The sequence below is a fragment of the Salvelinus fontinalis genome, chromosome 14, assembly GCF_029448725.1.
Source record: "Salvelinus fontinalis isolate EN_2023a chromosome 14, ASM2944872v1, whole genome shotgun sequence".
Lineage (NCBI taxonomy): Eukaryota > Metazoa > Chordata > Actinopteri > Salmoniformes > Salmonidae > Salvelinus > Salvelinus fontinalis.
Window position 1 is genome coordinate 41,651,096 of NC_074678.1, and position 25,644 is coordinate 41,676,739.

Below are 25,644 nucleotides of genomic sequence, written 5' to 3' on the forward strand. Positions count from 1 at the left end.
CTGCTCGACTAAAACAGTCTCGGTCGACCAACGACCGAACAATTGACCAGTCGACTAGTTGGGGTGAGCTTTAGTGGAGAGGTAGGGGAGATTAACAAATGCTAAGGAAAAAAACATATTTTTTTCACCCAGTCGGGCTTTCAACTTACTCTTGAAAGTTGTAATAGTAGAATGCACAAAGTGTAATTTCGAAATTGGGTAGTACATCAGGAGTTTTCCTCTTGTCATGTCATTCATTGCAGACCTTAGAGAGCTATTTCTAGAAATGTCCATTTGATCAACTAGCCCATGCCAGCTAATGTTTTTTAGCTTGGTTTTTTAGCCCATTGATTTTGATGTAATGTTTGAGTCACTCAGATAAATGAATATACAAGAAAAAAAAAATGTGTAGAATTGCGTGGGATGTTCCCCAATTATGACAAAAAGTTTGGGAAGCACTGCATTAGAGAGAGTGTTGTGATGTTGAGTCATGTGGTCCACCCAGTCTTAATTGTGTGCGTTTTGTGTGTAGGCCCTACTGTACGGTTCACATGTCGTTGTTGGAGTGACGTGGAAGCAAAGTGTTTTACAAGCAGCCCTCTGCTCATAATAATACAAATGCTAGTGAGTGTGTGTTTGAGAAGTGGTGTGTGTGTGTGTGTGTACTTGCGGCGCATACATGCGTGTGTGTCTGTCTGTTCCCCTCAGGCTGGGGCTGTGGAAGTAAACAGGCTGATTAAGAGGCAATTGTTCACAGCTGAGCACCCTGAGCCAAAGCCTGAGTGGTGTGGAGCAACGCCACACCATGGGGACACCCATGGCCACCACACACACAGGGAAATGAATGGAGACTCCAGGGGAGGAAGGGAGGTGTCCCAACACTGGGACTCTCCAGCTTGTTACTGTCTCTGCTGCTACACCTGCAAAACAAAAGTATGTGAACCCTTTGGAATTACCTGGATTCCTGCAAAAATTGGTCATCAAATTTGATCTGATCTTGATCAAAATCACAACAATAGACAAAAACAGTGTTCTTAAACTAATAACACACAAATGATTGTATTTTTCTTGTCTATATTGAATACATAATTTAAACATTCACAGTGTAGGTTAGAAAAAGTATGTGTACCCATAGCTTTTGGAGAAGTCATTAGCCTATCAGGAGTCAGCTATCCTGGAGTCCAATCAATGAGTCGAGATTGAAGATCTTGGTTAGAGCTGCCTTGTCCTATACAAAACACAGCAAAATTTGAGTTTGCTATTCACAAGAAGCATTGTCTGATGTGAACCATGCCTCTAAAAAAAGAGAGCTCAGAAGACCTAAGATTAAGAATTGTTGACTTGAATAAAGCTGGAAAGGGTTACAAAAGTATCTCTAAAAGCCTTGATGTTCATCAGTCCACGGTAAGACAAATTGTCTGTAAATGGAGAAAGTTCAGCACTGTTGCTACTCTCCTGGCTGTTCTGCTAAGATGACTGCAAGAGCACAGCGCAGAATCCTGAATGAGGTTAAGAATAATCCTAGAGTGTCAGCTAAATACGTACAGAAATCTTTGGAACATGCTAACATCTCTATTGACGAGGATACGATATGTAAAACACTAAACAAGAATGGTATTAATTGGAGGACACCACGGAAGAAGCCGGAAGAAACTTTGCTGCAAGTCTGAAGATCGCAAAAGAGCATCTGGATGTTCCACAGCGCTTCTGGCAAAATATTCTGTGGACAGATTCAACTAAAGTTGAGTTGTTTGGAAGGAACACACAACACTGTGTGGAGAAAAAAAGGCACAGCACACCAACATTAAAACCTCATCCCAACTGTAAAGTATGGTGGAGGGAGCATCATGGTTTGGGGCTGCTTTGCTACCTTAGGGCCTGGACAGCTTGCGATCATCGATGGATGAATTCCCAAGTTTATTAAGACATTTTGCAGGAGAATGTAAGGCGATTTGTCCACCAATTGAAGCTCAACAGAAGTTGGGTGATGCAACAGGAGAACGACCCAAAACACAGAAGTAAATCAACAACAGAATGGCTACAACAGAAGGAAATACGCGTTCTGGAGTGGCCCATTCGGAGTCCTGACCTCAACCCGATTGAGATGCTGTGGCATGACCTCGAGCGATTCACACCAGACATCCTAAGAATATTGCTGAACTGAAACAGTTTTGTAAAGAGGAATGGTTGAAAATTCCTCCTGACAGTTGTGCAGAAAATTACAGAAAACATATGATTGAGGTTATTGCTGCCAAAGGAGGGTCAACCAGTTATTAAATCCAAGGATTCACATACTTTTCCCACCCTGTACTGTGAATGTTTACACGCTGTGTTCAATAAAGACATGAAAATGCATAATTGTTTGTGCGTTATTAGTTTAAACAGACTGTATTTGTCTATTGTTGTGACTTAGATGAAGATCAGATCAAATGTTATGACCAATTTATGCCAAAATGCAGGTAATTACAAAGGGTTCACATACTTTTTGAAGGACTACAGTACTAATGTGTGTTTTCTGTTCACTGGGAACATGAACTACAGGGAGTACCCAGCACACTCAATATGGGTGCCATTTGGCCTGGTCTAGATGCCATGATCAGGGGTCTTGCATTCTGTATGCTCTACACTGCTTCCTAGTGGTGATACCTCCTCACTACCAAGAGAACTGTAAATAGTGGGGTAGGATGATGTTCCCCAGACTAACACAGATCTTAGGTCAGTTTTATGTCCCCCCCACCCTAATGGTTAACGTTAGGATTGGGTGAGGGTTAGCTGATCCAAAATTGGTGCTTACGGGCAACATCTAACCAAGGTGACAAGGGTTAGCTCTACATTTTATTTAGCCCTACAGGCAGTGACCAAGGATCAATTTCACTCCATAGCTTACTGTAAAAGTACTATAGTCCTATTATAAGAGCAGCCATCCAACATAGTGGACAAAGGTGATCTTTGTAAAGACCATCATGTGTCAGTGAGCCAGGCAGTCGGCCCCAGGCTAGCCCTGGGTGACAGCTATGATGCTCCATTGGCTGAGCTAAATGCCAAAAGCCCTGTTGGACGAGGTGGGTTTTAACACAGTGATCCTAGAGCCACAAGAGAAGGGAACGCCTGGCCAACCTTTAGCATTCAACTAGTTACAGTGAAATGAAGGTTCTGGTTATGATGAAAGAAGGTTATGTTTATGATGCCTGTGTGTTGGTAGCCTGCAGGCTATTTATTTTCTTCGGATGGTGCCTTTTCACCATCTGTTTTGTTGGTTAGGAGATGTGAATGTGGGGTTGTCTGCCAGGGTGATAGCGTTTTGAAATGCTTTCAACATATGACTTTCAGCTGTTGAGGACCTGAAATAACTATTAAAGCGTTTCGCCATAAGATGTAAGTCTGAATAAGGTTTGACATCAGAGACAAACTCCTTAGTCACTGTTGAGCTTCCAAGGTCATTGTTGTGCTGCCAAGGGGCTCGATTCAATCCATAGCACAGAACATCAGCATTGCAGTGCGGTTCACATTTAAAAGTAATTTCCAATTGATCCGACATATGCAGCGTTTACCTTGAATGCAATCTCTGCGACTGTGGGAACATTGCCTTTAATTGTCAATCGCGCTATAAAGCAGATCTTCAGCGCTATGGATTGAATTGAGTCCTAATGCTGTCACGTGCTTTAGATTGTCTCTGTAGTCACAAATAGAGGATTAAAAGGGTTATGAGAAGAAGAGATTATTTGTGCTCCTTTATATTGTATGTGTGAGAGCAAAGCATCAGCTGACACAGATTAGGCTGTAAACAAAAATACTCCTGCTGGAAACACAAATGTCGCCTTAGAGGCAAACACGTGATGCAATACATGGGCAAGCAGCAGTGACACACCCGCGTGCAAACACGCACACACATAAACTGACCGTTAGCTCTATAGCTGGAGAGGTTCGAAATGTTTCGATCCTGCTGCTTCCACAGTATATTGATGGAAATGATCTTTCTCTCCTTCCCCTCTCTCTTTCTCTGCTCAACTCATGCAAACTAAATGAATCTATGTTGTCTTGGTAACACATGCACATTTTTTATCTGCGAACATTTGGGCAAATAGGACATCGACATTACTGACTGTTGTTATTAGAATGTTGTGACTGCATCGATCAATTCTCACTCTAATAAAATGTGTTGAATTATTACAGCTTATAAACATCTCCATTTAGATATGCTATCATACAATATGCTTCGATTATAATGTTCTCCATCGTAGTCAGAGAAAGTTGTGATGTAGTACTCCAGCTCTCCACCAGGTGTCCCTAGTGTGATAAGGAATACTGTACTTTCTGTGTGCCTACAGCAGCTCACGTGCAGACAACACAAGCCATTTTTTTGTTGCCTTATAGCAGGGGTGTCAAACTCATTCCACGGAGGGCCTAGTGTCTGCAGGTTTTTGGTTTTTCCTTTCAATAAAGCCCTAGACAACCAGGTGTGGGGAGTTCCTAACTAATTAGTGATGTTAATTCATCAATCAAGTACAAGGGAGGAGCGAAAACCCGTAGACACTCGGCCCCCCGTGGAATGAGTTTGACACCTGTGCCTTATAGGATCTTTTCACGTAGTGGATGAGAGGGGACATATCAGTAGCAGTGTCCCTGTCACCTGTCCAAGGCCAAGCCCCACTGTGACACACACAGCCAGACTAAAACCTGACCGGCCAAACCAGCAGCAAACCAGCAGGCCAACCTCCCTCGCTCTGTTACAGCAGCATTAGTCACACAGCCAGCACGCACAGAATGATAAATAGCACAGAAACAATGCATCCAGAATTCACACACACACATAAATGAGGCACATACTGCACACACACGCACTCAAGCAAGCACATGCGGTGCCATGTAGCTACTGTAGGATCGGTTTTCAATGCTCCTTTTCCCTCTCTGGTTTAACGAGCACACCCCAGTATATTGACATCAGTTTACAGTCTGTTTCAACTTTAAGCCTTGACATATACCTGTCTCAGAGCCATGCAACTACCTAATTCATAATTGACCATGCAGCGGTTCAAATCCAAGTGCAAATGCCGTTTATCAAACTCCAGGTGGTGCTATGGTCAGATGACATGAAAATAGAGCTCTTTGGCCACACACACCAATGGTGGCTTTGGTGTCGAAAAACAGAAGCCTATACAGAAAAATACCTCATACCTACGGTAAAATATGGTGGTGCATCTTTGATGTTATGGGGCTATTTTGCTTCCACTGGTCTTGTGACCCTTGTTAAGGTCAACGGCATCATGAACTTTACCAAGTACCATGACATTATAGTCAAAACCTGGTTGCCTCTGCCAAGAGGCTGGCAGTTGGCCGCAAGTGGATCTTCCAGCAAGACGACAACCCCAAGCTCACATCAACATCCACAAAGGAATAGTTAATTGAAAAAAGTCTCTGGACTTGAACCCCATTAAAAACCTTTGGTTTTGATTGAAGAGACGAGTCCATAAGCTCAGACGAAGGATATCAAGGATCTGTAAAGATTCTGTATGGAGGAACGATCTAAGATCCCTCCAAATTTCTTCTGTAATCTCATTAAACATTTTAGAAAAAGACTGTGTCGTTAACCTCGCAAGGTTAGGGTGCTGCAGTACTGAAAGAAAGGGGTGCCAATAATCTTGACTCCTATCTTTTTTTAAATTATTTGTTAAATCTCTTTCTCTGAGCAATTTAAATTAGTAAAACATTTTCATACTTTAGAACGCAGTATTTGTATTATTTATTATATACAGTTGTTTTTGCTCATCTTTATGAAGGGTGGCAATCATTTTGTTCCTGACAGTACCTCTTTCAGAGCCATGTAAATACCTACTTCATAAACTTAAACTTGGTAGCGTCTTTACACTCAAAGGAAAGACTTCAGGCCTCAGACAATCTCCAACCAAGCATTTCATCTAACACGCAACACAGCAACATATGTTTTTGAGGTTTATTTCCAGTTTGCTGAGAGATGCATAAACAGTGCTGCCGTACAGTATATAATTGAATTGTGATTGACTGAATCTGATTGATGATGCTAATGCTCTGTGTTGTGTTTCCCTTACAGTAAAGTGGAGACAGCAGCCATTGAGACAGAGCTGCTGAGGGACTACAGGTTTGGCCAGCAGCAGCTCATAGAGATCTGGGGGCACGCCTGTGCCATCGCCATCACCAAGGTATGTACCCCTTATCCCCCTATTCTCTCTCCAAGAATCACCTTTTTGGGGACCATTCATCCATTTCATCCATCCATCCCTCATTCCCCAGATTCTGATGCTGTTCCACCTAATAGTATTTCAAAACCATGCAACTTTCTAATAGCTGGGGATGTACAGTAGGAACTGTGAATAGAGATTTAGGGAACACACAGGGACTGTTCTGTTCTCTGTATTCTTGAAAAAACAGTGAGTGTGGGTGTTTATTTACAGTTGTGGGAGAACTGTCCCCCTCAACAATGCTGTGCTCCATAAACCCCGGGGCACATCAGAGCCTCTGTTCACTATCTGGCCTGATTGTCTGATGAGAGACTGATCTGCTCAGCTGGGAGCCAGTCTGGCAAGTCCACATGCCCCTTATCAGACCCTTGTGTGTGTTAGCACGTGTATGTGTCTGCTTATGTATCATGTGTGTGTTTTTAGCTTGTTTGTGTGTGTGTGTGTTCGCCTCTGTGTGTAATGAGTATGTGTGTAAGTTCTCCAAGTCAGACTGCCTCTAGTCAGCGGTAGCAGCTGCAGTGTCTGGAGTGTGTCTCTGTGGAGCTGTCAGGAACACACGTGGTTCCTTTGACCAGACGGTTGGCTGGTTTAACCCTGCGGTTGTTTGCTCCACGGGCACCCAGTGTTGTGTGATAAATGTTCCCTGAGATTCCAGACATATGAGACACTTTCCTTTCAGAGAGAGAAAGTCTGATTACCTCAACCACATCCCCTTACCACCATTATCACCAGCAGCCAATGGTCCATGGCCAGAGCAGACACAGCCGCAGCACACATACCGTAGCTAGACAAACAGCGCCTGGCTCGGCCCGGATCGGCCTGGGGCTTCTGCACCCACATGCATGACATCACTGTTATTGAAGAAAAGTGCAGTAGTAGGGCTTTGGGATTTCACTGCAGTCGTTGCAGTTGCCAGATAGATTCATTTTTCACCAAGTAATCCCCCCCCCATACGTCCAAAGACATCCAATCCCCCCGGCAGCAACCACACGGGCCATGACGGGTCCATCTCCGGTGTGTTCCTCTGTGATCTGGGCTGGAGTGCGTGTGGAGCGGCGCCTGTGTTCAGCCTGGGTTGGGAAGCCTTTCAACACCTGGGGAGACAAATAATTTTCCGCTTCCACGGAGCAGTAAACGCTGGAGTGTGTTGTCCCTGGGTCCCTGTTCTGTCTACTCAGGATGTGTTCAATATGTCAACATGTCCGTCGTAAAACATATTCATTATCCTGCGCAGCTTTCATTAGTGTGCGGCCGTATTTATGTGTGTGTGTGGGGGGGCGGGGCACGTGTGTGTGTGTGTGTGTGTCTGTGTATCCTTGTGTATGTATTTTTCTTACACTTTATAATTTTTACCCATAATTCTTATTTATTTATTCCTATTTTACCCCCTTTTCTCCCCATTTTCTGACTTGTCTCATCGCTGCAACTCCCCAACAGGCTCGGGAGGCGAAGGTCGAGTCATGCATCCTCCAAAACATGACGGCCTGCTTAACCCGGAAGCCAGCCGCACCAATGTGTCGGAGGAAACACCGTTCAACTGATGACCGAGGTGAGCCTGCAGGCACCCAGCTCGCCACAAGGAGTCGCTAGAGCTCGATGAGCCAAGTAAAACCCCCCCGGCCTGGGAGGGCATAGGCCCACCCACTGGGGAGCCAGGTCCAGCCAATCAGAATGAGTTTTCCTCCACAAAGGGCTTTATTACAGACAGAAATACTCCTCAGTTTCATCAGCAGTCTGGGTGGCTGGTCTGAGACGATCCCGCAGTTGACGAAGCCAGATGTGGGGGTCTGGCGTGGCTAGCGTGGTCTGCGGTTGTGCGCCAGTTGGGTGTACTGCTAAATTCTCTATGACAACGTTGGAGGTGGCTTATGGTAGAGAAATGAACATTACATTGTCTGGCAACAGCTCTGGTGGATATTCCTGCAGCCTGCATGCCAATTACACTCTCCCTCAAAACTTGAGACATCTGTGACACTGTGTTGTGTGACAAAACTACACATTTTAGAGTGGCCTTTTATTGTCCCCGGCACAAGGTGCACCTGTGTAATGAATAGGCAGAGTTCTTCTGTCCAGTGTCTGTGTTCTTTCTCCCATCTTAATCTTTTATTTTTATTGGCCAGTATGAGATATGGCTTTTTCTTTGCAACTCTGACTAGAAGGTCCAGCATCCCGGAGTCGCCTCTTCACTGTTGATGTTGAGACTGGTGTTTTGCGGGTACTATTTAATGAAGCTGCTAGTTGAGTACTTGTGAGGTGTCTGTTTCTCAAACTAGACACTCTAATGTACTTGTCCTCTTGCTCAGTTGTGACCGGGGCCTCCCACTCCTCTTTCTATTCTGGTTAGTGCCAGTTTGTGCTGTTCTGTGAAGGGAGTAGTACACAGCATTGCATGAGATCTTCAGTTTCTTGGCAATTTCTCGCATGGAATAGCCTTCATTTCTCAGAACAAGAATAGACTGACGAGTTTCAGAAGAAAGTTCTGGACATTTTGAGCCTGTAATCGAACCCACAAATGCTGATGCTCCAGATACTCAACTAGTCTAAAGAAGGCCCATTTTATTGCTTCTTTAATCAGTACAACAGTTTTCAGCTGTACTAACATAACTGCAAAAGGGTTTTCTAATGATCAATTAGCCTTTTAAAATGATAAACTTGGATTAGCTAACACAACGTGCCATTGGAACACAGGAGTGATGGTTGCTGATAATGGGCCTCTGTACACCTATGTAGATAATCCATAAAAAATCTGCCGTTTCCAGCTACAATAGTCATTTACAACATTAACAATGTCTACACTGTATCAATTTGATGTTATTTTAATGGACAAAAAATGTGCTATTATTTCAAAAACAAGAACATTTCTAAGTGACCCCAAACTTTTGAACGGTAGTTTATGTATGAAGGTATTTATGTGTGTGTGTCTATGTATAGTGAGACGTGTGTGTGTGTGTGTGTTGCAGTAGTGTGTGAATGTCAGGTGGACAAGAGCAGATGTCTCTCATTACTACGGGTGTATGGGAGGCAATACAGTCATTGCTCCTGTGTGTACTATGTGTGCGTGCATGTGTATGTGTGAGGATAAGACTGAGGAGCCTGGTGAGCTGACATACAGTGCATTTGGAAAGTATTCAGACCCCTTGATGTTTTCAACATTTTGTTACGTTACAGCCTTATTCTAAAATTGATTCAATTGTTTTTTCCCTTCCTCATCAATATACATACAATAACTCATAACAAAGCAAAAACAGGTTTTTAGAAATTTTGAAATAGAAATTTTGGCAAAAAAAAAAAATGTATTGACATATCACATTAACATACAGTACCAGTCAAACGTTTGGACACACCTACTCATTCACTTTTTTTCTTTATTTTTACTATTTTCTGCATTGTGAAATAACACATAAGAAAAAATATAGTACCAAAAAAGTGTTCAACAAATCAGAATATATTTTAGATTCTTTAAAGTAGCCACCCTTTGCCTTGATGACAGCTTTGCACATTCTTGGCAAGTATTCAGACACTTTACTCAGTACTTTGTGGAAGCACCTTTGGCAGGGATTACAGCTTCAAGTCTTCTTCGATATGAAGCTTGGCACACCTGTATTTGGGGAGTTTCTCGAATTCTCCTCTGCAGATCCTCTCAAGCTCTATCAGGTTGGATGGGGAGTGTCGCTGCACAGGTATTTTCAGGTCTCTCCAGAGATGTTCAATCACGTTCAAGTCCAGGCTCTGGCTGGGTCATTCAAGGACATTCAGAGACTTGTCCCAAAGCCACACCTGCATTGTCTTGTCTGTGTGCTTACGGTCGTTGTCCTGTTGGAAGGTGAACCTTTACACCAGTCTGAAGTCCTGAGCACCCTGGAGTAGGTTTTCATCAAGGATCTCTCTGTACTTTGCTCAATTCATCTTTCACTCGATCCTTACTATTCTCCCAGTCCCTGTCGCTAAAAAACATCCCCACAGCATGATGCTGCCAACACCATGCTTCACCATAGGGATGGTGCCAGGTTTCCTCCAGACGTGCCGCTTGGTATTCAGGACAAATAGTTCAATCTTGGTTCTCATGGTCTGAGAGTTCTTAAGGCCAGGCACCACAGGCAAAATATATCCATTTACATATTTTGGGATATTTGCAACTATACTTTCATAAAATGTACAGATAAATCGGCAATAATGTATATACATACAAATAAAGTATAATTTTATCCCAACTATGTCAACTACACCTACCAAAAATGTGGTTCTTGATAGCGGTTGAAGGTCAACATGAAACATGGTATTTTGAAAACTCTCCATGTTGAATCATATATCACTTAAAGGCTTGTTTTCCGGAGAATATAGTTAGCTAGTCCATACATGGCTATATCCTGTGTAGACGTAGTGCTTCGTGCTGAAAGATGAGTCATTTTCTGACATCATATTGGTTACTGGCATTTAAAGGCCCTTTCCGGTAATCTGTTTGGTTAAAATGCCGCGCAGCACTTCCTTGTTTGAAAATATCTCCCGCGAAGAATCCACATAAAGAGCGACAAAATGAGAAAATCTCGAAGAATATACCTACAGTATGTGAATAAAAATAGGCGATCTCAGTTAGCCAATGCGAGTAAAGCAGTGAATGAAAGAAAACAATGTGCCTGATCAGCCAAGTGAGTCAGTTCAGGTAGAGGAGGCAGACCCCAGCAGCACGTTGAGACGCAAAATAGTTGAGATGAAGATGACAACTTTCAGCGATCAACTAGACATCAGCCAGCCAACAGTGGCTTTTATACCACATGTCACAAATAAACCAACTTGTACATGCTTTGATTTGCCCTAAGTGTCTAAACACAGGACTGAAAATCACCATAGACCCTACCAACCAGGGATTCTGTCATGATAGAATGAGGTGATCACGATGCATTTAGGATGAGTGTTTACACTTCCTCCAGGCTGCAGGAGTGCTCCAGGGGAGATGTGGCATTTGATATAAATGTGAGGATGGTTCTTCTAGCCCACGGACTTGGTTATGCAGATAAAGAAAATAAACAAAGTCCTCGGGATTCCTTCCTTGAGTCTCAGCTCATATCAGCGAAATGACCAGAGAGTGACACATAAATAAAAATGAGAGTAGTCCGTTATTGTCAGGTGACTTGCTGTGTATAAATAATATTTATTTCCTTGCTCCAGCAAATGTATTCAAAGTGAACAAAACAGAATGATAGGAAAACAACTATACAATGAGACTGTCACATTAGCCTACAGTGTCATAGGGCTGTAGCCGAATGTGATTAGTGAGAAATTAGCTTTACATAAAGTAAATAGATGCTAATATTAACATTGGGTAATATGCTGATATTTAGTCCTGCAGTTATGACTGATGTCGACAGACAGACAAGTACTTTATCCCCCCTCTTTAGTTGCAGAGATTCAGAGAGGGCTACAGTCAGAGTGCTGCAAAGATAATTAGAAGAGCATGTGCAGATATAGACCTGAGGATGCCATCATAGACCTTAATGTATCCTTTGATGGCACTTGGCACGAGAGGATTCCCTTCCAACTACGGGATGGGTGTGTGCATTGGTGCTGGTACCAGCGAGCCCTGGAAAATAGTGAAGATCCACTCAGTCACAAAAATCTTAGAGGCCGTACATTTTTTAATAGAGAGGTTGCACAGAAAATGGTACCTGTATATCATAGGTTGTCAAATGATAACGTCCTCAAAAGAATGTAACACAGAGGAACCCAGAATGCAAATGGATGTCTGAACTCTGTAATATGGTCGCGATACCCCAAAACTGTCTTTGTGGGCAAAGTCACATTGATGGGGCAGGCAGTATGGCAGTAACCACATTCAATGAGGGAGCCACTGCTATATCAAATGTGATGAACAAATTGTGGCTTGACAGCACTTTGACACTGGACGCAATCAGAGAGGAGGATGCGAGGCGTGTTGTGAGAGCTGATGTTGCTTCAACGGAGTGTGCCAAGCGTAGGCGCAGGTCCCATGACACAGTCAAGAGAGTAAAGCGGCACCAGCAACAACTCAGAGGGCCTTACATATGGGGCAGGCATAGCTGATTCATGTTCTTCACATTTCAACAGCCATACAAAATCCTTGTATGTGACAAATTGAGCAAAGTGATATGAGAATTTGCCCAAAACACCAGTATTCAAAGCATATGCTCTATTGCTTGAAGCAAATGTATCAAATGTGCTAATGTATTTGTCAAATGTATATTTTATGTTTATTTGTCCATTTAGAAGATATCTATACACAAGAGTTTAATTAATGTGTCATAAATGGTCATATTTATGGAAAGTACATTTTAATTGCATTAGCATATCTTTATCAACCATTTTTAGAAAATGACATGTTCCCCGTGCGCCAATTCATTTTTCTCAGTCTTCAAAGGACGTGCATTCACATTATTCCACACACAGGTTCTTAGGTCTTATAGTCATATTTAGAGGCTTTTTTTATATCTTGTGTCGTTTTGATTTTAAGTGTCATGTTATGGGTAAATATATGCAAAATATGCATCCGTTATACATGTGAATTGATTTTTTAAATAATTAAATGAAATTACAATATTTTGATAAACTGATCTGTAAAAGTCTGACCATTGAGTGTCTTTTCACAATAAAACAAAAAACCTGCCTTGAAGCAATGTGTTAAATAGCAGGTTAGCGCCATTTAAGGAGGGTTTGCCTATTTGCATATTTTTTTTATTTTATAAATAAAACTTGTAATACAATAATATATTGTATTTATGTATACTTCTAACTGGTAACGTTTCAGTCTGATGAGAGTAAAGGAAAAAAATCCCTATTAGCCCGTGGTGCCTGGCCTTAAGGTGCCTTTTGGCAAACTCCAAGCAGGCTGTCATGTCCGTCTGGCCACTCTACCATAAAAGCCTGATTGAGTATGGAGTACTGCAGAGATAGTGGTCCTTCTGGAAGGTTCTCCCATCTCCACAGAGGAACTCTGGAGCTCTGTCAGTGACCATCGGCTTCTTGGTCACTTCCTTGACCAAGGCTCTTCTCCCCTGATGCTCAGTTTGGCCGGACGGCCAGCCCTAGGAACAGTCTTGGTTGTTCCAAACTTCTTCCATTTAAGAATGATGGAGGCCACTGAGTTCTTGGGTACCTTCAACGCTGCAGATTTTTTTTTTGTACCTTTCCCCAGATCTGTGCCTCAACACAATCCTGTCTCAGAGCTCTATGGACAATCTCTTCGACCTCATGGCTTGGTTTTTGCCTTGACATGCACTGTCAACTGTGGGACCTTATATAAACAGGTGTGTGCCTTTCCAAATCATGTTCAATCAATTGAATTTACCACATGTGGACTCCAATCAAGTTGTAGAAACATGTCATGGATGATCAATGGAAACAGGATGCACCTGAGCTCAATTTTGAGTCTCATAGCAAAGGGTCTGAATACTGATGTAAATAAGGTAACCTGTTCGCTTTGTCATGATGGGGTATTGTGGATAAATTGAGATTTGTAATTATTATAATAAAAAAAAAAAAATTGGAATAAGGCTGTAACATAACAAAACGTGGAAAAAGTCAAAGGGTTTGAATACTTTCCAAATGCACTGTATTAGCATTCCTCCAGATAGAAGCCAGGAGCTGGGCAGAAGGGCCCTGCCAGATAAACAGAGAAGCCAAACCCAGACCAGGTTATCGTGCTCCTCTAAAACTAGCTTGTTCTGGTTTCCCACTGGATGTGCATTATTGACATTAACTCTTTAATCACTCTGTTATTGCACAAATCCTAATCCTAGAACAAGGTGAGATGAGACAGTTAGGATGCTGCTGTAAAAGGCACTCAGGTTTCCCACTGCACAGTATGTTCATATTGAATGCCACTTCCACTCCTATCAAAGATGCCCGGTCATTATATTGTGCTTATTAGCGTTAGCATTTACCTCAGGGGAACAGGTCAGAGAGGGTGTCATCACATCAATGCAGCGAGACACACACGTCATAATCCTGTTGCACAGTGGGAGATACACCAGGAAACTGTTTCAGCCACGCAGATAAGAAAATGGAGCCTATCTCTCGCTTCCGACTCATGGGCCCGAGCTGTCATTACCATCCTTCTTCCATCTAATTTAGAGTGTATCTGCTCCCAGACAGAACATTTATGTTAGAGATAATGGCTGCTGTCTCCCCTCTCCCAGCATCATTACTGTAATTAATGCTTTCAAGTCTGTATTAATTGAATACTGCAATTAGAGTACGGCTCCATTTGTTGCACAGTAATGTACCCCTCCATTTAGAGTTCCGGTTATAGCGGCCTTTACCCAACATTTGGTTTGGTGAAGGCATTGTGGGGTGAGGTGAGACACTCTTGGCTGTGATGTAGCTAGCAACACTAGCTACATGATTCACTCCCCCACTGGTTCTATTTAGGTGTGTGTGAAGCAGAGGAGGCTGGTTGGAGGAGCTATAGGAGGATGGGCACATTTATAATGGCTGGAATGGAATAAATGGAACGGTATTGAACACATCAAACATATGGAAACCACATGTTTGTCTCCCTGTTCCAATTATTCCATTCCAGCCATTACAATAAGCCCGTCCTCCTATAGCTCCTCCCAACAGCCTCCACTAGCGTGAGGAGGAAGATTAGACCACTTAAGTCAACAGGAAAGTGGCAGAGACCTGCTGCCTCATTTAAGGACGTGTGAGGAGATTTACTGGGGTATGTGCTGTGCCCCTGTAAAACTGGAGATGCCAGTGGCCTAGTGGGGAAACTCATGGCTCAGGCCTGATGGAAAAGTAGTGTGTTATTTAAAGGGAGCATCCTGCGGCGTCCGCCTCTGGTATTGTTTCCATTCCTGTCAGGGTTATTTTAATGAGTTTGGGGCTGTCTGTCTTTAAAAAAAGACCTGGGTGCCATTTCCCCTGGCCATGGCATGGCCTCCCTGGCACGCGAAGGAGAGAGTCTCTGACAGTGATGGAAGGTCAGCCTCGCGGATAGAATGACCCGTCCACTGGACAATGAGTCTGCTAGGCTAGTTGGTGATGTCTGTCTCACTCTCTGTCTCCCTCCCTCCGTCCATCCGTCACTCACTCAATCACCTCCCTCCAGGCCTTTCCTCTGACCTCCCTGGCTAAGAAGCAGCCGACAGTGTTGGTGGTCTGTGGTCCTGACCAGAATGGCTCCATCGGCCTTGTGTGTGCCCGCCACCTGCGCATATTCGTAAGTATACCACAATAGACTTCACCCGCCAGGCATCACACACACATGGCCATGTGGACAATATCAGAAAATAGTTTGAAGTTAACAAATGGTTCCCTGGGTTTAATTGCAGTATTAGGAGATTTTCATTTAAACTCCTATAAATAGTCATCTATTTATCATGAGTCATGATTAATTGATCCATTACGGGATTGAAAATGTCAATGACATCATTTCATTGTGACCCTCATTAAATACCGTTACCCTCGTTAAATACTGTCTGGTTACAGTTGGCAGTGGTAATGTAACATGATGTCATTGTCACATTAGTTTGCATCACTGTTGATAATGCTGTTCCGTGGTGTAAATGCATTAATTGCAATATTACAGACGACTACACTAACTAAAAACAATCTGAGTAAGGATTTACAAGTGAGCTACTGAGGAAAATCTACTATCTTTATTCTATGTGGTGGAAACCATAGATGTGTTTTGGTTTCCCTGCCTTGGAACAGAATGTATCTATATAACTTCTCCATATGTGTCTGAGATGCCAGATTTATGAAGCGTCGATATCTCTGATTAAAACCATGTTGACAGAATCTGTTAAAGTTGTAAAATGACTGTCTGTGAAGAGGCAGTGCACCGCAGCAGATAAGACCATAGTCTTTCGCTCTGATCTGGGAACTGTAGATGAGATTAAACAGAGAGTAGCCATCCGTGTTCACCGAGCTAGCATGTGTTTGGCATGCATCCTTGTTTCTTTCCACTGTTAAATGCCAAACCAAAATATTGCATATGGAATAGACAAATAATCCAAGAGTCAAAGTTCATCTTTGTCAGATTCGGTCTGAATACGGTTCATCATGACTGTGAACGTTATTCCAGCTTGTTGTTCACGCAAGGGACGATGCACATGATGTTCCACAGTTCTTTCAGAACATTATGTGGTTATTTTATGTTTCTAGTGAAGAAAAAACACCTTGGCCTCAACGTCTGAAAGAATCAAGTTGTTTATCACATGACACATGAATCCCCGAGATTCGACAATGTGGTCTTTGTTTCCAATATCACAAAACTACGTGAATCTCAACGGACTGTGACTAAAGGGATGATGCTCCTTCAAGGCCAACACAGAGTGCTAGCCTTCAGGGAGAGGAAGTTCAATATCGGGAATGCTTAACATCAACAGGAAAAGGCTTGTGACCTGTCTGTAACCTGTAGTCATAGTCCTCATGTCTCCTGTATTCCTGCTCCATGAAGCTTGTTGACGCTAGAGAGCATCCTGACGGAGCCTCCGTCCCTGAGGTCTATCTGACGTTGATGATGTAACCTCTTCTAGGTCAGGGCACTAGGGGGTCACAAAGGGGTCGCTGCCAACCCAGAGGGGACATCTCTCTCTTGGTACTTTAGCTGCAGCAACGAAAGATAGCGTCAGTAGCCCGTTCCCCGGCCTCTCTGGCCCGATGTTGAGGTCTGATTGGTTTAATGTCTCTCAGGAGCGTGTGGACTGACGTCTGGAGTGACAGACCACTTCCCCATCTGAATCTGACCAGGGCCAGTTAGTCAGAGATGGAGAGACCTGAACCTCTCACTGCCTAGTTTACAGTACCTCCTCCTTACGCAACCATCTAACCAGCCAGGCCTTCCACTTTAACCACAGCGGCAGCACACTGAGGCCCTTTCACATAGACTATTTATTGCTGGGATTGAGGTCCATTAGCAGTGGAGATCACGGGTGGCCATCGTTTAACAACACAAGCCATAGGTGTCTGGCTTTCCATAAACGTCTATCATTAACCATGGAGGTGTAATTCAGTCATCCTACAGCGCTGTGCTAATCAGAGGGGAGCCTTGTCAGTCTGTCTATCTATCCAGCCCTGATCTACTATACACAGACAGACCAGAGAGACGGCAGGAAAAACAGCAACGTACATCCTCTCATAAATGTTCTCCTTGTTAGAGGGCATGTATTCATTGCTATACTTCATTTTGATATACTTACAGTGCCTTTCCTCTGACTCTCTGTCATTCTCTCTCGCTCTCTTTCTCTTTACCTACCCCTCTCTCGCTCTCCCTCCCCCTCTTTCTCCCCTCTCGCTCTCGCCTCTCTCCTTCCTTCCAAAAGGAGTACGAGCCCACCATCTACTATCCCAAACGCACTCCTAACACCATTCATCAGGACTTCACAGTTCAGTGTGAGAAGATGGACATCCCATTCCTCTCCTATCTCCCAACAGAGGTGAGCAACATCAAAAAGGACTATAAGACATTTATAGACACATTCATCCTTGAATTAAACTTGACATTTGCAAGTGTAACTGATTTATGCAAGTTGAGCACCTGCATCTCACTGTAGGATTTGGCCCCGGCTGAGCTTGCTGGAGCTGGGAGAATAATGTAGAGCTCTTTTCTAGATATTGATCAGAGTTTGGGTTGTATGTTCAGGTGCAGCTGATCAACGATGCCTATAACCTGGTGATCGATGCCATCCTGGGGCCAGAGACTGACCACACAGATGTGAAGGAGCCCTATGCTGGCATCCTAGTCACCCTCAAGCAGGTCAAGATCCCCATCGCCAGTGTGGACATGCCCTCAGGTAAGGCTGAGAGCTACAGTGCCTTTCAAAAGTATTCAGACCCCTTGGATTTCATCACATTTTATTGTGTTACAAAGTGGAAATAAAATGTATTTGTCATTTTTTAGGTTCAAGAAAAATACATTATACACTGTTATATCAAAGTGGAAGAAAATTTCAATAAAAATTTTTATCGAAAAAGAATAGTCATTGCATAAGTTTTCAGAACCTTTGTTTAGGCAAGCCTAAATTAGTTCAGGAGTCAAATTTGACTTCCTCAGTCAAGTATTGAATTTCAAACACAGATTAAATGACAAAGACCAGGGTGCTTTTCAAAAGCCTCATGAAGAAGGGGCGTGATTGGTAGATGGGTAACAATAACACATCAGACATTTAATATCTCTTTAAACATGGTCAAGTGTGTGATTATGCTGTGGATTATATATTAAACCACCCAGACACATCGAAGATAGTCATCCCTTTGAACCCAGCTGCAGGACAGGAATGAAACTGCTAAGGGATGTTACCATGAAGCCATTGGAGATTTTATAACAACTACAGTTCAATGGCTGTGATGGGAGAAAACTGAGGATGGATCAACAACATTGGAGTGACTCCACAATAATGACCTAAATGACAGAGTGAAAAGAAGAATACAAATATACAGAATAAAAATATTCCAAAACATTAATCTTGTAACTAGGCACTAAAGTAATACTGGGGAAAAAATACAGCAAAGGAATACACTTTTTGGTCTAAATGCAAAGCCATATGTTTGGGGCAAATCCAACACAACAAATCACTGAGTAACTGCCTCCTTATTTTCAAGCATGGTGGTGACTGCATCATGGTATGGGTATGCTTGAAATCTGCAAATACTGGGGAGTTTTTCCAGGTAAAAAGAAATGCGATGGAGCTAGGCACAGGCAAAATCCTATAGGAGAACCTGCTTCAGTCTGCTTTATACAAGACACTAGGAGAGGAATTCACCTTTCAGTAGGAGAATAACCTACAACACAAGGCCAAATCTACACTGGAGTTGCTTACCAACAAGACAGTGAATGTTCCTGAGTGGCCAAGTCACAGTTTTGACTGAAATCTGCTTGAAAATCTATTTTTACATTTGAATGTAACCTTTATTTAACTAGGCAAGTCAGTTCTTATTTACAATGACAACCCACTGTTCCCCGGTAGGCCAACTGCCTTGTTCAGGGGCAGAACGACAGATTTTTACCTTGTCAGCTCGGGGATTCGATCCAGAAACCTTTCAGTTACTGGCCCAACGCTCTAACCACTGCCACTCTATGGCAAGACTTGAAAATCCCTGTCTTCCCATGATCCCCAACAATTCTTTTGAAAATAATAATGGGCAAATATTGCACAATCCAGGTGTGCAAAGCTCTTATAGATTTACCCAAGAAGACTGACAGCTGTAATCGATGTGAAAGGTGTTTCTAACATGTATTGACTCAGGGAGATGAACACTTATACAACAACTACATTTTAGTTATTTCATTTGTATTAACCCCCCCAGATGTACAGAAAACGGCCCAAAACGGGGTTTACCTCTGAGCTAAACATGAATTAGTCATAAAAAAAGAAAAGCCTGTACATGTACCACAATACACAACCACATTTGCAACTGCAATAGGTCTCGTAAGATCAACCTCAACACTGTCGAGCTGGGAGTGGTAAAGGTCAACCTGGATGGACTGAGACAGTAAAGCATGTAGCTTAGTGTAGTACATCCATTTGGCATCTGGCTCTGTCCATTACATCATACCCTCTCCCCATTTCTTTTGTTTTGGAATGCTGCTTGCAAGCAGGTTTCTCATCTGTAAGATATAACATGCCAATTTAAAGTTGAAAGGAGAAGATCAAGTGAGATACTCACTTTCTCCTTGCTGTTATGTCACATGACATTTAGCCAATAGATGTCAACCGATTTGTTGCTCGAACTATGGAGGTGGAATTTAAATGGTGATCATCGTTTGTCTGTCAAAGGTTGGGATGTGGACCAGGTGACCTCAGATGGGATCAATCCAGACGTCCTCATCTCGCTCACGGCACCAAAGAAGTGCGCCACCAGCTTCTCGGGGAAGCACTTCTTAGCAGGACGCTTCCTGCCTTATGACATCCAAAAGAAATACGATCTGAACCTGCCAGAATACCCAGGCACAGACTGTCTTATAGAACTGTAACATCTACAGTACACCCTCCAGTCCTCATTTTGGATAAATATGGATAATATATTTACATGTTTTGTATTTTATAGATTGTTACTGTGCTTTATCGTTCATGTGCCATCTCTCCAATGGATGTAGACTAAAGGAGGTTGCGCCTTAGCCAGAATCCACTCATATACAATAGAAAGATGATATTTAGAATCTGTGGGTGGTCTGAGTTGTATGTCTGTTTTGGAAATGGTTTGAGGAGTTTCCATGTGAGTTTCCATGTGAGTTCCATTCTCCTTTTTGTGATTTCTTCTTAGCATAGTTTCAAGATGTTCTTTCTCCCTCAGCCTCAACTGATGAATGCAACCCTCGACTTAAGTGCTATTTTTTTAGTTTCGTTTTTCTTATTGAAGAATGCTTGGTTTTTGGGTCCCAGAACTGTACTTTCCATCAGCTGTTTTTTATTTTTATTTTATTTTATTCAGTCTACACTACTGCATTTCCTTAATCCAAGTAACACCTGTTCATTGATTGGCAGTTGTAGAGTTAACTCTTTGTCCAATAAAATATCTAATTTAGTCGTTATTTGTTTTGATTTCTATGTGATTCGATGTAGGAAAGATGACAGCTGACAAGATTTAAAGGTAATCATGACAGTAAAGGGCTCTATTCAATCCGCATCTCAGAAGTTCAACTGTACAGCGTGATTGAAATTAAAGTAATTTTCCTGCCTTAGCGGAGACTACATACACGGTAAACACGGCATATGTTGGCTCAATCGTAAATTACCTTGATATTTCTATCATGGATTACAGATTGAATAGAGCTCTAAATCTTCCACAGGAGTGAAAACTTGGTAGAATCTATACTGTGTTGGTGGATGAAATTGCCAGTATGCTTTATAACTATAGAGATCACACAGTAAACTATGCAAATCCATACAAAGCCTCAGATACTGTTGGAGGAGATCAGACAGGAGATTAAACAGATTATATTACATGCTGAATCATTTCCTGAATAACTCTCCTCTCTGAAACCAGAGTCGATGGAGTGAAATCAGAACTTGTGTCATATCCATTTGAGAGGCCTTTTTTCATATTCTGTATGAATTTGTGGAGGCCTTTTTTCATATTCTGCATGAATTTGGGGAGGCCTTTTTTCATATTCTGCATGAATTTGGGGAGGCCTTTTTTCATATTCTGTATGAATTTGGGGAGGCCTTTTTTCATATTCTGTATGAATTTGGGGAGGCCTTTTTTCATATTCTGTATGAATTTGGGGGGGCCTTTTTTCATATTCTGTATGAATTTGGGGGGGCCTTTTTTCATATTCTGTATGAATTTGGGGGGGCCTTTTTTCATATTCTGTATGAATTTGGGGGGGCCTTTTTTCATATTCTGTATGAATTTGGGGAGGCCTTTTTTCATATTCTGCATGAATTTGGGGAGGCCTTTTTTCATATTCTGCATGAATTTGGGGAGGCCTTTTTTCATATTCTGCATGAATTTGGGGAGGCCTTTTTTCATATTCTGCATGAATTTGGGGGGGCCTTTTTTCATATTCTGTATGAATTTGGGGGGGCCTTTTTTCATATTCTGTATGAATTTGGGGAGGCCTTTTTTCATATTCTGCATGAATTTGGGGAGGCCTTTTTTCATATTCTGTATGAATTTGGGGGGGCCTTTTTTCATATTCTGTATGAATTTGGGGAGGCCTTTTTTCATATTCTGCATGAATTTGGGGAGGCCTTTTTTCATATTCTGCATGAATTTGGGGAGGCCTTTTTTCATATTCTGCATGAATTTGGGGAGGCCTTTTTTCATATTCTGTATGAATTTGGGGAGGCCTTTTTTCATATTCTGTATGAATTTGGGGAGGCCTTTTTTCATATTCTGAATGAATTTGGGAGGCCTTTTTTATATTTGGGATGCTACAGTAAAACAAGGTGTCTGGTTTATTGGTTTACAACTGAATTACATTTGGGAACCAATCTGGTAAACAAAAAGCAGTGTAGTGGTAATTAGTTGATGAGGAATGTCTCATCATTTTGACCTGTCTCTAAACATGTTTATAATAGGCCAGTGAAGGGATGTAAATGGGGTACAGGACTGTTTATATACGAGCTAGTGTATATATAGCAAACCCTGCAGTGTCCTCTAAGTGTTAGCGCCGTGTGTAGGAAGTCATAGTGTTGGAATGTTGATCCCTTAATTAACATTGGTGTTAACCTGTCAAGAGCAAAGAGCCCAGAGGCTTTTGGAGTACAGCTGAACATTTACACCTCATATTTTTCATTCTGATCCTCTGCATTTTCAGAGACACTTTTTAATATATTTAAGTTATTGATGTTAAATTAAGGATATTCAAAGTTTTAAAAGTTCAAAGTCTTTAGAGGGTGGAAGAGAATTAAGATATATTATTCAACAGGTGGGTCTAATCCTGGACGCAGATTGGTTAAAACCTCATTCCAGCCGGTGTCTATTCCACAAGTTACCACCGGCTAAAGCTATGACGTTGAAATGCCTATTTACTCTGTTCCATCTCACTGTGCAATCCACTGTCTCATCAGCCCAGCCAGACAATTTATAAACTTGATCTCCACTATAAAAAGCATCTAGACATTATCTCCCATTTCTTTTAGACTAGCAATTGGGTTTCAATAGCGGAGATTTGTATAAACCTTGCTGTCTGGTCGTGTCTACACTTGACACATACATGCAACTTCTGCTATCAGAACACAAAGATCGCATTGAAAAGACGGGTCTATACACACAAAAGTCGCATTGTGTTCAGATCTAGCTGACCACTTCAGGAGGTGGTCATGGATGCATTGTGTGCAGATTTCTTCTCAGTCTGGATGCAATCAGGCTACCGAAAGCACAAACAGTGGGCGAGGTCATCAGCACTCCTTCCACAAGTCTCCAGAAAACTTGTGCTTTGGGACCGAGAGGCACCAATTCATTACAACATTGGAGGAAATATGTTCCTAGTGTGTGAGGAAAGTGTTTGCTAGCCTCAAATCCTAACCCGTTTGCAATCCCTTTAGTGTTGCTTGCTAGGTTGTTGGCTAGCTACAAAAGTTAGCTGGCTAGTTAGCTACAGTAGTTAGCTACTGCCAACAGTCGTTGTTGGGTTATCATATTTAGCCTATTCCACCGTTTGTAGAATGCATACTGGCATTTGAATATAGCGTAGGAAAAGGGAATCCGGACACACTGTGGACACGGTAGACACATTTAGATGTAGGTGTAGATGCATGACGCGTTCGGAATTCCATGATCAGAACTCTATGATCAGAATACTAAAGCTGCATGAACTGTCAAGTCTAGACACGGCCTCGGTCTCTCTGACAGTGTCTAGACTTTTCTCAGCCAGTCAATCATGAATCAGCATCATTTCATGGATATATACAAAACAAAACTAAATGCAGCTACTTTGCAGTCTTTCCAGCTTCAGTTTGAAGTGATTGTGTTGCTGTGTTGTTGGCTAGCTCCTCTGAACAACAGTGTCCTGACGAGAGAACACATTTTCTATGCCAGGTGATATCGAACATCATTGGCTCATTGTTATGGATGTATCCAAATAAATGTCACTAGAAAACAGCTTGAACAAATGCAGCTACTTTGCTGTTATTCTGGCTGCACTGGTTGACGGGGCTGTAAGTTAGCAGTAGTTGGATAGATAGCAAGCAAGGGATAAGAACATTGCCTGACAGTATGGCAATAGAACAGTTATACCGAATGACTGGGTCGCATCCATAAATACAGAACAAAAAGACTTAACGACTGGGTCGCGTCTCTGGCAACCGAACCGATAGAACGAACGACCAGCGGAGTTGGGTAGCAACCCTAGCTTTGTGTCGGGACTATATCTCATGGAAGGATGAAATAGTCTGAATAATATAATCAAAAAAAATATTTTAATGAAAATATGTCAATCATTATTTGAATATGTTGATAACCTGTTGTATAAAAGTGATAATGCCCTCGAAGCCGGTGTTTGGAGGATATATTAGCACGGTTTGCCGGCCCTCCACGAACAACACCCGTGCCAGTACTGTATATCCCACCGGCTTCTCTGGCATTATCACTAAAATAACCAATACTAATGTCATTGAGGAGACATGTTCTCATACAGTTCATCACCAGGCTGCTCTGGATTTCAGTGATATGAAACTAAGGGCAGATCATCTAAGTGAGAGGGTAGACTAGAACAGATTTTTTTTACAGATCTGCATGGAATTATCCTGCCTGCTTGAGGGACTTTTACACAATCATTCCTAAACATCATTACAATTGCTAATGATGCATTGCAACTATTCAGTGCATTCCATCTCACAAGCATGTCTCTGTGTGTTTTGAAGTGAGTGTTTGTTGAATGGCATATGACGCCATTTCCCTATTTGGCAGCGCACCATCGTGCAATCAGCGGTTGTTAAAGTTACAAAGCCAAACCAGAAGTTGACCATCTGGTATTGTCATGCTGTCTGCCAGTACACAAACAATGTGCAGATCTGGTCTCTGACAGGGAGACGACATGACAGTTTATGGAAGAGCTCAACAACTCTCGGCATGACTACAGCTGTCCCGCTAATATAGACAAGAAAAATATACTGAATAAAAATATAAACCCAACATGCAAAAATGTCAAAGATTTTTACTGATTTACAGTTCTTATAAGGAAATCAGTCAATTGACAGGAATTCATTAGGCCCTAATCTATGGATTTCACAGATACCTTAAAAAAAGTAGGGGTGTGGATCAGAAAACAAGTCAGTATCTGGTGTGACCACCATTTGCCTCATGCAGCGTGACACATCTCCTTCACATCGAGTTGATCAGGCTGTTGATTGTGACCTGTGGAATGTTGTCCCACTCCTCTTCAATGGCTGTGCGAAGTTACTGGATATTGGCGGGAACTGGAACACGCTGTTGTACACGTCAATTCAGAGCATCCCAAACATGCTCAATGGGTGTCTGGTGATTATGCAGACCATGGAAGAACTGTGTACAGATCCTGAAACATGAGGTAATGGTGGCGGATGAATGGCACAACAATGTGCCTCAGGATCTTATCCAGGTATCTCTGTGCATTTTTAAATTGCTATAGACAATGCAATTGTATGGTTGTGCATAGCTTATGCCTGCCCATACCATAACCCCACCGCCACCGTGGGGAACTCTGTTCACAATGTTGACATCAGCAAACCGCTCGCCCACATGACACCTTACATGCTGTCTGCCATCTGCCCGGTACAGCTGAAACCGGGATTCATCCGTGAAGAGCACACTTCTCTAGCGTGCCAGTGGTCATCGAAGGTGAGTATTTGCCCACTGAAGTCGTTTATGACACCAAACTGCAGTCAGGTCAAGACCCTGTTTAATCAGCTTCTTGATATGCCACACGTCTTGGCAAAGGAGAAATGCTCACTAACAGGGATGTAAACAAATTAGTGCACAAAAGTATGAGAGAAATGAGCTTTTTGTGCGTATACAACATTTCTGGGAGCTTTTAATCCAGCTCATG

General features: G+C 42.4%; 2 protein-coding genes across 2 annotated transcripts in view; one reads left to right on the top strand and one right to left on the bottom strand.

Annotated features, from left to right (window-relative positions):
• Positions 1-20,703, top strand: part of LOC129810871 (yjeF N-terminal domain-containing 3) — a 78,994-nt gene extending 58,291 nt beyond the window's left edge. The window contains exons 2-6 of the mRNA XM_055861833.1: positions 6,047-6,155; positions 15,277-15,387; positions 17,495-17,608; positions 17,815-17,965; positions 19,949-20,703. Coding sequence (XP_055717808.1) covers positions 6,047-6,155; positions 15,277-15,387; positions 17,495-17,608; positions 17,815-17,965; positions 19,949-20,145 — 682 coding nt within the window. The 3' untranslated portion in view covers positions 20,146-20,703. The remainder of the gene's footprint in view (positions 1-6,046; positions 6,156-15,276; positions 15,388-17,494; positions 17,609-17,814; positions 17,966-19,948) is intronic.
• The window catches only part of si:ch211-212d10.2 (uncharacterized protein LOC557710 homolog), a 46,639-nt gene continuing 32,324 nt past the window's right edge, over positions 11,330-25,644 (bottom strand). Inside the window, exon 3 of the mRNA XM_055861835.1 lies at positions 11,330-11,772. Within this exon, the coding sequence (XP_055717810.1) occupies positions 11,731-11,772 (42 nt within the window). The 3' untranslated portion in view covers positions 11,330-11,730. The remainder of the gene's footprint in view (positions 11,773-25,644) is intronic.